The sequence below is a fragment of the Uranotaenia lowii genome, chromosome 3 (genome assembly GCF_029784155.1).
Source record: "Uranotaenia lowii strain MFRU-FL chromosome 3, ASM2978415v1, whole genome shotgun sequence".
Taxonomy (NCBI): Eukaryota; Metazoa; Arthropoda; class Insecta; order Diptera; family Culicidae; genus Uranotaenia; species Uranotaenia lowii.
Window position 1 is genome coordinate 147,069,256 of NC_073693.1, and position 13,485 is coordinate 147,082,740.

At 35.1% G+C, this 13,485-nt stretch overlaps 1 protein-coding gene across 2 annotated transcripts in view; it reads left to right on the forward strand.

Annotated features, from left to right (window-relative positions):
• The window catches only part of LOC129754472 (uncharacterized), a 53,672-nt gene that overhangs the window by 18,278 nt on the left and 21,909 nt on the right, over positions 1-13,485 (forward strand). Inside the window, exons 2-3 of one of the 2 annotated variants that reach the window (XR_008739031.1) lie at positions 1,061-1,164; positions 12,236-12,676. Coding sequence is in view for 1 of the 2 variants with exons in the window: in XM_055750570.1 (XP_055606545.1) it covers positions 1,061-1,164; positions 11,321-11,662 (446 nt within the window). In the remaining variant the exon portion in view is untranslated. Of the gene's footprint in view, positions 1-1,060; positions 1,165-11,320; positions 12,044-12,235; positions 12,677-13,485 lie in introns of those variants that run through there. The other variant, XM_055750570.1, reaches the window with a different exon arrangement.

Here is a 13,485-nt window from a genome sequence, read left to right on the forward strand (position 1 = left end):
TTTAACCCGTTGATGAACTAGAAGCATTTTAATGGGAGTAAAAAAAATTGCGATTTTCCTGAAGTTAGGGGAGACTTGATCCCCTAATGAAGGAGACTTGATCTTTTATTCAGGAAGCCCTAATCCTTATATAAAAATCAAACAAATCCCCAAGATAGAATGTTAATTCACTATTTTGGTCATGTTTGTTCTCTTTTCACAATTTACTGCAGACATAAGAAGAAAATTCTATAACTTTGTCTCAACGCTAATAACCTTGCATACTTAAAGGCGCTATTTTTTATAATTAAGAGAAAGTTCATTATTTTTGCTCTTTTCTTCAGACAATTGTTTGATAGATATTAGTTTTTGGATAAATATTAGTAATTTCGTAATCAGCAATCATAACGATCAATTCAGAAGAAGAATATGCCATTTGGAAGGGGGATCAATTGTACCCAACTCTAGGGGATCAATTGTACCCATAATCAACATTTTAGAAAAAAAATTCTGGAAAAGTTGAGAGTTTTCCATTGCTTTGAAAATATGGCATTATGAAGTTCATTTTACGCTCGAACGATTGATACATTGGAACAAATATTTTTTTTCATAATTTCCCCATGTAAGGAACATATTAAAGTGATGAAAAAAGATCTTCAAGTTACATTTTGTGAAATTTTTCAAACAATGGATACGGCATGTTTTATCGAATGTTCATCAATTTTCACGGAAGAAGCGTTAGTTCTTTGCAAATATTTAAGTTGTAGAAGTACAGTACATTTCTAAAAATACATTCAACCGAACATGTACTTTTCTGGTTGAAGTAGCAGACAAAAAACTCGAGTTTTTGACCAAAAAACACCTTGGACTCCTAAAGATACAAGCAGAAACACCTGAGAAAAAATATTCTTTTATGCATAATGCATAAAAGAATATTATTGCAACAAACCTACAATATTTTTTTCTTATGTGTTATAACTACGGAAAGTTGATCATAATTGAAAAATGTTCATTCTTTGCATTTTCTTTCAATATACTGTATACATGGGAAAATATAATTGAACATTATTCCTTTTTTCAGATCGTGAAGCGTTCTTGAAATACCACCTCGACAAAGCCCTGGAAGAACGAATTGATGGCCACATTAGCATAACACCTGCCGATTTTACCCTCAACATGTACTATGTAAGATGATGAAAACGATATTGTTGTTTGGTGCATACGTTTGAAAGAAAGATGTTTGATGAGTTTCATTGAAACTGTTAGGATGTTTATAGGGCACATTTGGCAAGCTGTAAAGCCTGAGGCGTACTTTGTTTAATAAATTGTAATCATTAATCACATTTATTTCCGCTATCATCGATTTGCTCAACATTTCTATTATTGCTCAACCACGCTTTTGCGAAATTCATTACTGAACACATGGTACCTCGATTAATTCGTTTACGGTGAAGTACAACTTTTTTTTGGATTTGATAAAGTTTTACTACATTTTATACGTTTAGATTTGTTTTACTTCACAATCAAATGCGTCGAAGAAAAACCATTTGACCTCGCATTATACACTCATTTTCACTACCTTTACTTGTCCATCGTTTTGCCTCATAATCATTCCTGGGCATAACACTAATAGCATTCGAACTGGCTTTTCTGCTTCGCTAAAATACATCTCTGCTACTAATCCCTTGCTACATTTTGCGTTCAGCTCAGCAAGGCTTTTGCAATTCGTGAACAAAATCTTAAACGGCCTTTAAGTGGTGTCAAGTCGTTATCCTGTCACTTAGGTTGTTTCTGGGGTGTTGAAAACTGAGTTTCCCATCCCTTTGTCCCTGAAGAGCAATAAACCTTGAATAAAATTGAATGAGCATTTCAAAACTCTTAAGAATATTTTTCAATTTTTTCTCAAATTTCCAAATGAAAATTGTATCTATTTGTTTATTTTTTGTTAATAATTTGCTCATTGAGAAAAATATACAAATTTACGTCACTCGTCCGCTAAGAGACGCACTTTTAAAAATCGCTGCCGGTGTCCTGCCTGGTCCTCGCGCAGTCGTCAATGTTGCTATCGGAAAAGTCATTTTCCCATCGTCGGCACGTCCGACAACATTATCCTCAGTTTATGATCTTAAAATGTTCTCTTCTTACTCGCACTCGAGTGTCGTTGAGGAAGGAGAAAACGGTTTTTAAGGAAGGGGAAAATATCTAGAGACTCAAAATGGGCAGGTGGAGTGTGCTATACAGTGTAGTGTGACCATCGAAAAACACTTAATATTCAATAAAGTCCCACAAAATGGGACGAGAATTTTGCAGTTTCTGGCTTTAGAAGCTTAGGGGAGCAGCCATTACTGGGTGCGGAATGGAAGAATGAAATCGATGCGTGAAATTCCACTTGTTGACTTAAATGTCAGCAAAAACGGTTGAAGAATTCAACCTTTAAGTGAAATTTCTCTGTTTCCCAGAGTTTTTTAAATTGTTTTTTAACAAATTCACAATGATTTCTGGTTTTTGTGTTTTAGCCTGAGTAGACCTTGCTCGCGTATTAAACAATCTTTCTTTCATAATTGCCTTTTTCTTGCCACAAGTACTGCGAACACCCAACTAACATTTCGGCTGCTTAAGAACGGCCATTTGAAGTCTCAGGGTGATTATGAACACAATTTTTAAGTGAAAAATCACCATGCATGTAAATGTAACATGTAAATAATGTTACATTTTAAAAACCATTTACCAAGCTTAAAATCGGTGTTCATAATTACCCCCTAGCATTTACCTACCAAAATGGAGTTGTATTTTTTAACAGCACTGTTTCTATTTCAGCCGTATGGGATTGAAATATTGCTAGTTTTGCATCACAGCATGCGAAACTACAAAACGTATTGTTAAATGTGCTAAAAGTGACAAAATTTCTACCACTTTTTACCAACACCAGTGAACTTGCTCTTATACGGTAGGTATCTAGCAAGAATGATAGCAAATCAGTCCCATTCCATGGCCAACTGTAAATGCAAAAAAAAAAAACAGTCTGTTAGAGATACAATTCTGCCACGTCAGTTTAGTTGAGCAGTTGAAAATGTCCGGAATTGTTAGAATTCTACGGGAGTTCTGGAGAAAGTTCCGATGATGAAAACAATTCCGTAACCATTCCTTCACCACTTGTCCCTTCTTTCCAAAGGTATGTAGGGTAAATGATCTTGAGCGGAACTAATTGGCTCAATTCGACGCAACTCGAAACAGTTGATCAAGCGGTATGGGTTTGGGTTATATCCGACCAAAATTTTTTTCAGTTCAGCGGATAGATCTTGGTTTCTACTTTCTAATGATGATTTTTAGAATATTTTAGAGTAAATCCTAATAACTCTAGAGCTGTTTTACTGAAGTAAGAATTCTGATCTTGAGCGGAACCACGCCGATCTTGAGCGGAACTAAAATATGATCTTGAGCGGAACCATTTTCTTCTGTCAACATCTTTAAAAGCTCTTATTCCCAATACATGTGTAACTGTGAAAACTTCAATTAAATTTCATCTTTGAAGATTTTAAGTTCAAAAATTAATGTTTTTACGTAAAAAAAGAAACTTAGCGTTTCCAAAGTTGTTCTCAAAATATCTGTTCATATTTATTTCTTGCTTAAAAAAAGTCAAATTTTCACTTTGATTCACTGTATCCTATTTTGAAAGAATCGATTCTCTAAACTCAAATTTTAGTTTTTTTTATCTCACAAGTTAAATTCGTTAATTTGATTGATTTTTGGAATGTGCGTGTTTAGGGTCATATTGCCCTGAAAAACTTTTGAAGGTAACGACAAAGTGAGTAATACAAAAGAAAATGCCTTTAATTACAGATTTTGCAAAACGCAAATGTGCATTGCTCTAAATCAAAAATCTGTTTTTATTATTTCTTCCTTTAATTTTATTGGAAATTCATGATAAATGGGGTCAATTTTATATTTTAGTTGGGAAAAATCAGTTTACGTTGAAAATCTTTTCATAATTTTTCTTTTATATTTTAGTTGGGAAAAATCAGTTAACGTTGAAAATCTGTTCATACTTTTCTAATTCAAAGTAAGAAACCTTAATTTTATATTGACCAAAAAAAATACAATTATGGAAATCTATTCAGAATTCTAAAATTCTGTGAACTCTTAAAACTTTTATCACAGCATCTGTGTCACAGAACACGAGATTAAATATTACAAAATCTCGTGTTCTGTGACACAGATGCTGTGATAAAAGTTTCCTAATTTTCGAAGGTGATGGAAAGTATTAGAGAAACATGAGGTATCAAAGAATGAAAGAACACAAGCCGTAAATATCATAAAATTTTCGAAAAAGATACAACGGCTCACCGGCAGGACTTGAACCCACAATCTCCGGTACAAAGATGTACCAAGACAAATCATAAGAGTGGTGTTGAAAAGTTTCATCAAAATTCTGTGAAATAACAGACTTTTCTGTGATTACGGAAACTTTGCTCTAAGCAACTCATTCATAGAATAAAGTTTATAATAAATTTCAGTTTCTTATGAATCACGTTAATATTTATTTATATTAAAAATTTATGGAAACATTAATTATTTAGATCAACTGATAAAACAAGTATTTCTCAAACCGATTTCTAGTTCAAGCTCAAGTGTAAAGTCAAACACAAGGGAATCGGATAGGTTTTCAATACCATGCCACCAATTGAATCGTGGAGTATTATAAAATAGCTAACCCGGTGTGCTTTGCTACACTTTGTAAAACTGAAGGAATGTGTGTAAAACAATTTGAATTTTTGTTTATAAGATAGTATATCGTTTTCAATTGGAATGTGAACATCTAAAACAACCTCTTTAAAAGAAAGCTACTTCTTAAAGTACGAATAGTAATGGCAATGTAGATCGATTCTTATTCTGAAATAATGACTTAACTTTATTGGCTTCATTAGTTCTCGAATTATGCCAAAAAATATGTATGAAAGCCTTCCTCCTTCTTCCTGATGTCACTCTGAAAGAAATAATCAAAAACACAATTCTTGTACCCCAAGAAATTAAACTTTTTGTGTGCCTATTTTGGTACGCTGTTACACCAATTAATTAGTTTTTGTTCTATTCGAGCTTAATTTTACATTGTTTCTGTCCCTAAAGCTGATGTTATGAGAAAATACAAAGGTGCTGCATACATTCAGGGGTAAAAAAACGCGTGTGAGACATAAGGTATAAGGCAGCGCACCTAGCGGTATATTTCGGAAGCTAGTAGTTCCGCTCAAGATCAAAGATGGTTCCACTCAAGATCATATTTTACTTTTAAAAACTACGCCATTATTTGATATTTTGATGGAAAACTTGTAACAAAAACCCGAATAATGCTTTTTTATGAGTTTTTCTACCATTTTATTCATTGAGCATCAGTTTTCAACGGTCAAGGATGACATAAATTGACGTTCAAAGTCAGCGTAGATTGATGGAAATTGCAGCAGAAATGGGTATGTTTTTAAATCTTCTAATATTATTATTTCAGTTAATAAATTTAAGCAAAAATGTCAATGCTTGTATGAAAAGATCTTGAAAAAGTGTTTTTTCAACAATTTGATAAGATTCATAAACAATCATTGCCAAGATCTTCGGAAAAGTAAATGGTTCCGCTCAAGATCAGATTTTGACTAGTTCCGCTCAAGATCATTTACCCTATGTATACAAACTGGTTGAAATAATGTAAATGTTATATTCGTAACTAACATTCAACAGAGGTACAAGATTGAACATCACGGGCTCTCATGTTAAAGGACCTAACGAAATAGCAAGTTGAGAATTCAACTCGTCGGAAGAGAACATTTAGCAGAACAGGCTGCCAAGACACGGCGCGCCGTATGAACCATTTAGTGAAATTGGTTAGCTGCAAAAACAGGTGCTTCGAGAAGCTTTCGAAGGATTCAAAAACGGGTCCAGCAAGTTCCTGCTCAGAGGCGGAGAATGAATCGCTTCATCAAGCAGGATGCTATTTAAAAACACAACTTTTTGTGTACCCTCAAATCAGGAAAAGGGAATGTTGGAAAATTTCCGAAGTACAAACAATGTTACGGTCAGTGGTATGAGCAATGCGAGTCCAGTATAATGGCCTAACAGCACGATAAAGGTTCTGCTCATGCAGTTTCAACCGATGAGATTTCTTGTTTAATCTGCGAAAAACAAGATACGCAACTACGATACGCAGAGCAATCCAGGGCAGCATACAGGAAGGATGGCGAAGTCGTTGAACCCAACCATACTGTTTTTGCTGTTGATTATTAGAAGGTAATTAATTAATTTCTTCTCTCGATAGCTGTACATAAAATGTTAGTGTAATTCATTTACAGGTAATCCAGCTTCCTCAACTTGACGGTTTGAAGTCAATCTGCTGTCAATTGCTTGCCTTTGGAACGAATCTATCGCAGGACGATCTGCTAATGACGTCCTTTCGTGCTTTCACAGCGTCATAAGCAAATTCAGAAATGCAAATTGTCTCACATTATGACTGGATAAATGTTCAGCCCAGAACAAAAATTGGGACATGTTTCTCCATCTAATTCTCTTGATTAACTCAAGAACTTTTCAGATAGTGAAACTTGAGCTAAATTATTCCGAAAGCGGACACACTTTCATGGCGGCTGGTAGTGCAACAGTGGAAACATTCATCAATTACCTACGTTGACTTTTGCAATGCCGTCAAATCGGCAAAAAGTACCGAAGTTCTCGACTATTGAAATCTAAATTCACTGTTTCACAATACGTTTTAAAAAACTGCCATACTTGAGTTAGTTACGGCGAGTTGTGTTTACCAAAGAAAGTTTACAGTTTCATTATTGAGATTCGATCCACGATGAAGAATGAAGACTCACTGATGGAATGTTCATTGTTCACAAAAAACCAGCTGAAGACGGTGTATTCAGAGGAATTTTCGTTGAAGAAACATCTTCTGTGCCAGAAAACTACAAGTGGGATCGACCCCGATCGCAAAAAATCTCTGGTGAAAATGATTCTCGCGGCAGTAAGCAATAAAAAAAAAAAGAATCCCAGCAAATATGAAATCGTATCAGAAATGATAAATTAAGTCGTTTACAATGATGTGAATCGCAATTCCAACTGAATAGTATGTATAAAGATCTTGAAAATGTTGTCTGAAGTCAGTTTGAATCGGGCGGGCTTCAAGTGAGAAAATCATCTTCATGTTCCCTCTGCAACCAGACCAGCAGTGTTGAAAGATGGCTAAAACTCAGTTGAGAATTGAGTAATGTTGATAGGAACGAATAAGGTGTCGGGTAACGCCAAATTGCTTTAGTTTACGTCACTTTAGAAAGAAACGAAATTTATGTATTTACATTATTTTAACCAGTTTGTATACATACATACCTTTGGAAAGAAGGGACAAGTGGTGAAGGAATGGTTACGGAATTGTTTTCATCATCGGAACTTTCTCCAGAACTCCCGTAGAATTCTAACAATTCCGGACATTTTCAACTGCTCAACAAAACTGACGTGGCAGAATTGTATCTCTAACAGACTGTTTTTTTTGCATTTACAGTTGGCCATGGAATGGGACTGATTTGCTATCATTCTTGCTAGATACCTACCGTATAAGAGCAAGTTCACTGGTGTTGGGAAAAGGTGGTAGAAATTTTTTCATTTTTAGCACATTTTGAAAATTTTGCCATGCAAAAACATTTTCAAGATCTGTGGCCTTCAAGTTTTTAACAACAAGTTTTGTAGCTTCGCATGCTGTGATGCAAAACTAGCAATATTTCAATCCCATACGGCTGAAATGGAACCAGTGCTGTTAAAAAATACAACGCCAAAAGATCTAAAAACATTTGTACATGGTAAATTCTTCAAATTTCAAAATTTCTACCACTTTTTCCCAACACCAGTGAACTTGCTTTAATAAAAGCAAGTTCGTCTCGTTCGTCTGCTCAACCAATGACAAACAAGTATTTGTTCGTCACGTATTTAAGTGTTGATTGCCTCGACTAAAACCTCTTGAAAATACGTATACACTGTACGGTCTCGCTGATCGAGTGGTTAGCGTGGTAAAACGATAATCGCCTGTCCACTGATGGCATGGGTTCGATTCCCATCCCATGTTAATCTTCAGGTACCAGAAAAGGGTTAGGCTTAAAAGCGGCACGTTTTCCAAACAAACGGGAAAATTGTGCCTAGCATTTTTTGCAGATTTCATCATATACCTGATAAATCTGGAAACCTATAAAAAGGAAATGAAAATAAATTCGATGTATTAAACATGACATGTAGCCTATCCACATGAGAATTCTTGACAAAATATGGCATAAAACCTATCCACATAGGGATTTTTAAGCGTTAAAGCTGATATGGGGTAAAGAGTGACAAAATGTTACTTTAGTTTAAATTCTTGAGAAGATTTGATTTTACACTGATCAGAGAATGCTCTGACCAAGATGCTACAGTGAAGGCATATAAAAGATCTGATTCAAATTGGAATTTAGCCTATCCACATAGGGATTTCAAGCATTTGCGCTTCTTAAAATTACATTTGAAATGATTTTGTTCTTTATAACTTTCTTACTTAAACTCAGACATACAAATGAAATGTAGTCTAACAAAAATGGGCAATCACACACTAGGTTGAAGGAAAATATAGGTAGTACTTACTACCTCGGAATCATAGATAAACCAACTGTAGATTTATTATACAAAGCTTGTTTTTTACAAACCAGTTAGTACTCTGGTCAGATAAATACTATGAGTTTCTTTAAAGTGAAATTTAAAAAGCAGCTTTGAAGAGTGCAAAAGTAGATGAATTTTGATACATAGCAATCCGATGTGACAGCAAGGCTTTTTTATTACCATGCGATATATTTATAAACTGAACATGAGAAGTGATTTTAAAGCCCTTTGTCTATCTTACAGTAACAAGTATTTAGTTTTGACAATTATTTTCAATTTAAGCGATATTTACGAAAGCACATGCGATTGCACGAAACTAGTGAAGTAAATTCCAGAACCAGGACTGGCGTATGATAACGAAACATTAGAAAATGAAATGAGAGGAGATTCAACTCTTGCAAACTAGGGATACCATACATACGTACTCTTTTAAGAGTACATGTACTCTTTTTCGATCCAAAAATGAGCGTACTCTTTTTTTTAGTAAAATTTTACCAAATATACTCTTTTTTTGGCGAAAGAAAATAAATTAAATTTTCTCATATAAATAAACTTATTTCTTTCGATACATGAAGATTGTATTCATAAAATTACAAAAAAATACAACTTTTTATGCATTCGTTGCACAACACTTCAGTTTTGCTTCTTTTGTTAAATGTTTCAAAGGATGGCTTCCTATGGAAGGAATAACGAGTACATTCACGATTTCAATCTGGATTTTTCGTTCGAAACTAGCGCCTTTGAGTATGCAATGAACTCCTGAACAGTAGGCAATATGCATAAGAACAACATACTTAAAAGCATAGGGCACAAATCAAAAGCGATCGAATCAGCAATAATGTTTTGAAGAGTGAAAAAATACGCCTCTAAAAACTCTTTTTAAAATGCAGTTTTTTTTAATAACTTTGGTGTGCTTCCTCAGTATAAAATCGATGACTTTGAATAAAATACTGAGCAATTGTCAATTAAGTCATATATCTTGCAAAAAATGACCTAAAAGATCATGGTTTTTTGAAAATTTTGAAAAAATTCTCAATGTACTCTTTTTGGCATTGCAGGATATGGTAACCCTATTCTAAACCATTCATTTAACCATTTGAAAGCTAAAGTGAACTTGTCACATGTGTCAGTACAAGAGAAGTTAAACATATTTGGTGAAACAGGAATAAATGTCGACATGCGATATTAGTTTGACTTCAAACTAGATAAATACAACGAGAAATTTGAAAGCCTTTTGACTACCTAAGCCAATAACATATTTTTGAACATTTGTTCCCTGTAAACGACATTTGTACGGCTTGCATGATTGAAGTACCAGGTCTGATTTTTTTTAAATAAATATCTATTTATGAAAGACCATTTACTTCCACAGGAGGGTGTTGCCAAACTGAAGATAGAAGGTTCTGAACACTTGTGTTAATACAAGGAAAAATATGACGAATTTATTTGATGTCACAAACATTACTGATGTAATTTATGTAGGTAGATCATTTTTTTTTATAAGATTTCAAATAATGCAATCTTAACAGAAAAAAAAAGAAACTCCTGATGTAAGCGATGTGTACATAAAAGAGATTTACATTTAATAATCACATGTGTAGAGATTTTATTGAAAGAGCAAGAAGAAAAGCAAAGATAATAAATAACAAATCATTTTCCAAATTGGCAAAACAAGAAAATAAATATGGAAGAATACAGCTTGTGCCACTGCATGTTTGGCAATACGCACTATTGGCATATCCTCCCCGCGAGAAAATTGATCAAAAAGTTCAAAAATATCAGCAAGAATTCAAACCCGATTCAGTTTCAAAACATTGGCTTACACAATTCCGAACGGAAAACAATTCTGAAATCTGCATGTTATAATTGACCTTGACCTATTTTCTCCCGCTCCCAGATACAACCTCATTGATTTCCAATAGACAGAAATATGAGATAAACGTGTCTGGGGAGTACTGGATAAGTCGCCTCGTACGACATGGACCAGTATCCCAGTGGCAGTATTCTTTAGGCCGCTGCTATACAGCACATTGTTGTTGATTGTCTCGACGAAAACCTCTTGAAAATACGTATATACTGTACGGTCTCGCTGGTCAAGTGGTTAGCGTGGTAAAACGATAATCGCTTGTCCACTGATGGCATGGGTTCGATTCTCATCCCATGTTTATCTTAAGTTGTCCACGTAATTTATTCAATCTGTAAAGCCTAAATCGGCTAAGACGGTGTATGTCTTTTCAAAATTCCCATCCCATGTTAATCTTAAGTTGTCCACGTTATTTATTCAGTCTGTAAAACCTAAATCGGCTAAGACGGTGTTTGTCTTTTCAAAATTTCTGTTTTCTCAATTTAACGAAAACGCAAATGGGACGTCATAGAAAGTCTTCTATGAGCAGCGATGAAACATTCATCGTTGGCTGCTTTAAAACATTTATAATTAGAACTAGACGATTGGCTGTAAATGATCCAAATGTGAAAAATTTGTTCATAAATACCCCACTTAGCCCTACAAACATTCAATCTGCATGCATAATGTGGTGTTAACAAGATTGTGCGAACCTGATAAGAGCGTTGCTATGACGAATAAAAATGTCTCATTTTAATTCAACAAAAATAAACGAGAGGCAATTGAATTAACGCATTTTGCACTTACATCTGATCATCACACATTTGTTCCCATTTAATTCAGCTTTCATCACCGGAAGTAGCGTTCTCGCGCAACAAACCAGAAACGCAGACCACGGACAATTCACACAAATCAACCACATTCGCGGCACCTCTGCTGGCACCGAAATCAAAGGCCCTGTTGAAAAAGGCCAGCGAAACCGGCGACAACTGCAGCTGTACCGTTGACGACCCGAGCCAAGTGAAGTTGACGTGCGACATGGCCCCGGGCTCGGATGGAACCGGACAGGACGATGGCCAGGATGGTCTGAACCAAGCGGCCAGATCGGTCAAGTACTCGCTGGTTTGCCACAGTTCCGGCTGCATCGAGCCCGACGACATCGGAAACATATGCTGTCCGTTTTAATTAAACTTGAATTTGTTCCGAGGCTGATTGCCATTGAGAAAGCTGGACGGGGTCCATTCTATCTATCTGCCTCTCATTCTATCTGTCTATCCAGGGGGTGTTTATAAAATGGTGGATGATAATTTTCCCTGAATATGCACGCTTTGGTGATGTTTCAGTGCACAGTTGTGATAATTTATGAAATTGGTAATGAAATATTGAAGCCATTCATTGACACCGAACAAGAACGTGGTTATCCGATTTAGCGAAATAACAACCTCTTCAGCATCACTGATGTCTTCTGAGGGAAATGTTGGAAACATCCCTGACCAGTAGAGGATGTTGATTTATTAAATCACATAATAACATGTTAAGACAATAAACTTACAAGAGTTTCTGGAATTTTTGTGTTTGTTTTTTTTTTCTCGTTTGTGTGGTTTCACTCATTTATTAATAATCTCATAATCATAAATTGATTTAATGGTATACTCATCCATCGCTTTGTTTTCGTATAAATGGTGAGTGCTTTTGCATTGAAAATACTTGAAACTGTTCCCAAAAAAAATCATTCAATTAGAACTATTCCATTTCCAGGGAATCATACCAGAGCCTTACAATTTTTCGTGCAACCTATTGGATTTCATACTGGGACTATACGGAATCACCTATCAGGATATACTGGACTTTGTAAGAAGAGACGTTGTCTGCTTTCCATCCGGGACGTGCATCGACGTGGGTGATGTCGGAAACACGTGTTGCCCGTTTTGAGTGCTCGAGATAAGAAATAATTAGCCTGGTGGTAGATAGACTTTTTAAGCAGGTATTATGAGCCGAAGATTTCACTTTCTCCTTGTTTACAGACAAATAATTGTCTTCTACTAACAAAAAGATTGATCGACTCCACTTTACAAGCCACAGTTTAGTTTAATATTGAAAAGGTCTGCAGTTCTTTTCAAATTCTAGTACCTATCACATTATTTGGAAATTCAATAAAAAGTGTGAAGAACATCTTCGATTTGAAAAAATAAACTGTAGGTAAGTATGGCAAATAGTAAAAAAAACTACCGAAATCAAATTATCTTGAGGACTGTTTTCTTTTCCATGATACATTATAAAGGCATCCAAACTGAACAATATCGAAATAAAAACAAATCACAAACGAACTCCCTTAACATCTCGAAATCCGTCAGAGATTACTATGAACGCAAATCAATTAATCAATTTTTTTTAAGATCCCGTTCATACGATAAAGTTTAACGAAGTATTTACAGTGAAAAGGAATTTCAAAGGTTTAAACTGAAGTTGTCAGAATATTTTCAACACGTATCCAGGTCGCACAAATCCGGGCTAACGGGTGCCAATTTTGGAATTTCTTTTTCAAGTTGTGAAAAAAGACAAGTGTACTTGAAGAAGACTTAATTCATTGGAATAAAAGGTATACTTTCCATTGTTAACAAAAAATTAGTGGAAACGGTCCATAATCGGTTGTTCGACGAAGCTTCCATTTGATGTCGGAACAGGAGCGTTGTACGGTCTTCATGTCAGTTTTTTGAATACATCTCTTGATTCTACCAGTAGTTGTTTGCAGTTCTTGGCTCCAATTATTTTTGTACACCAATAAACTCAACGTTACGCAAAAATCTTCGATTCGACGACACAGAGGCAGATTTGTCCGGGAATGTGCGTCTTTGAAACAGGGAAGTAACTTTCGTCGTCCAAAACAAAACATTTTCTGGAATAATTTTTAACCATCCAGCGGTATTGAGATTTAAGAGTCGATATCTGATCCTCAGTGTATTCTGAAGCTTTTGTCTTCTTTCAGCACTTGATTCCAAATTTGTTCA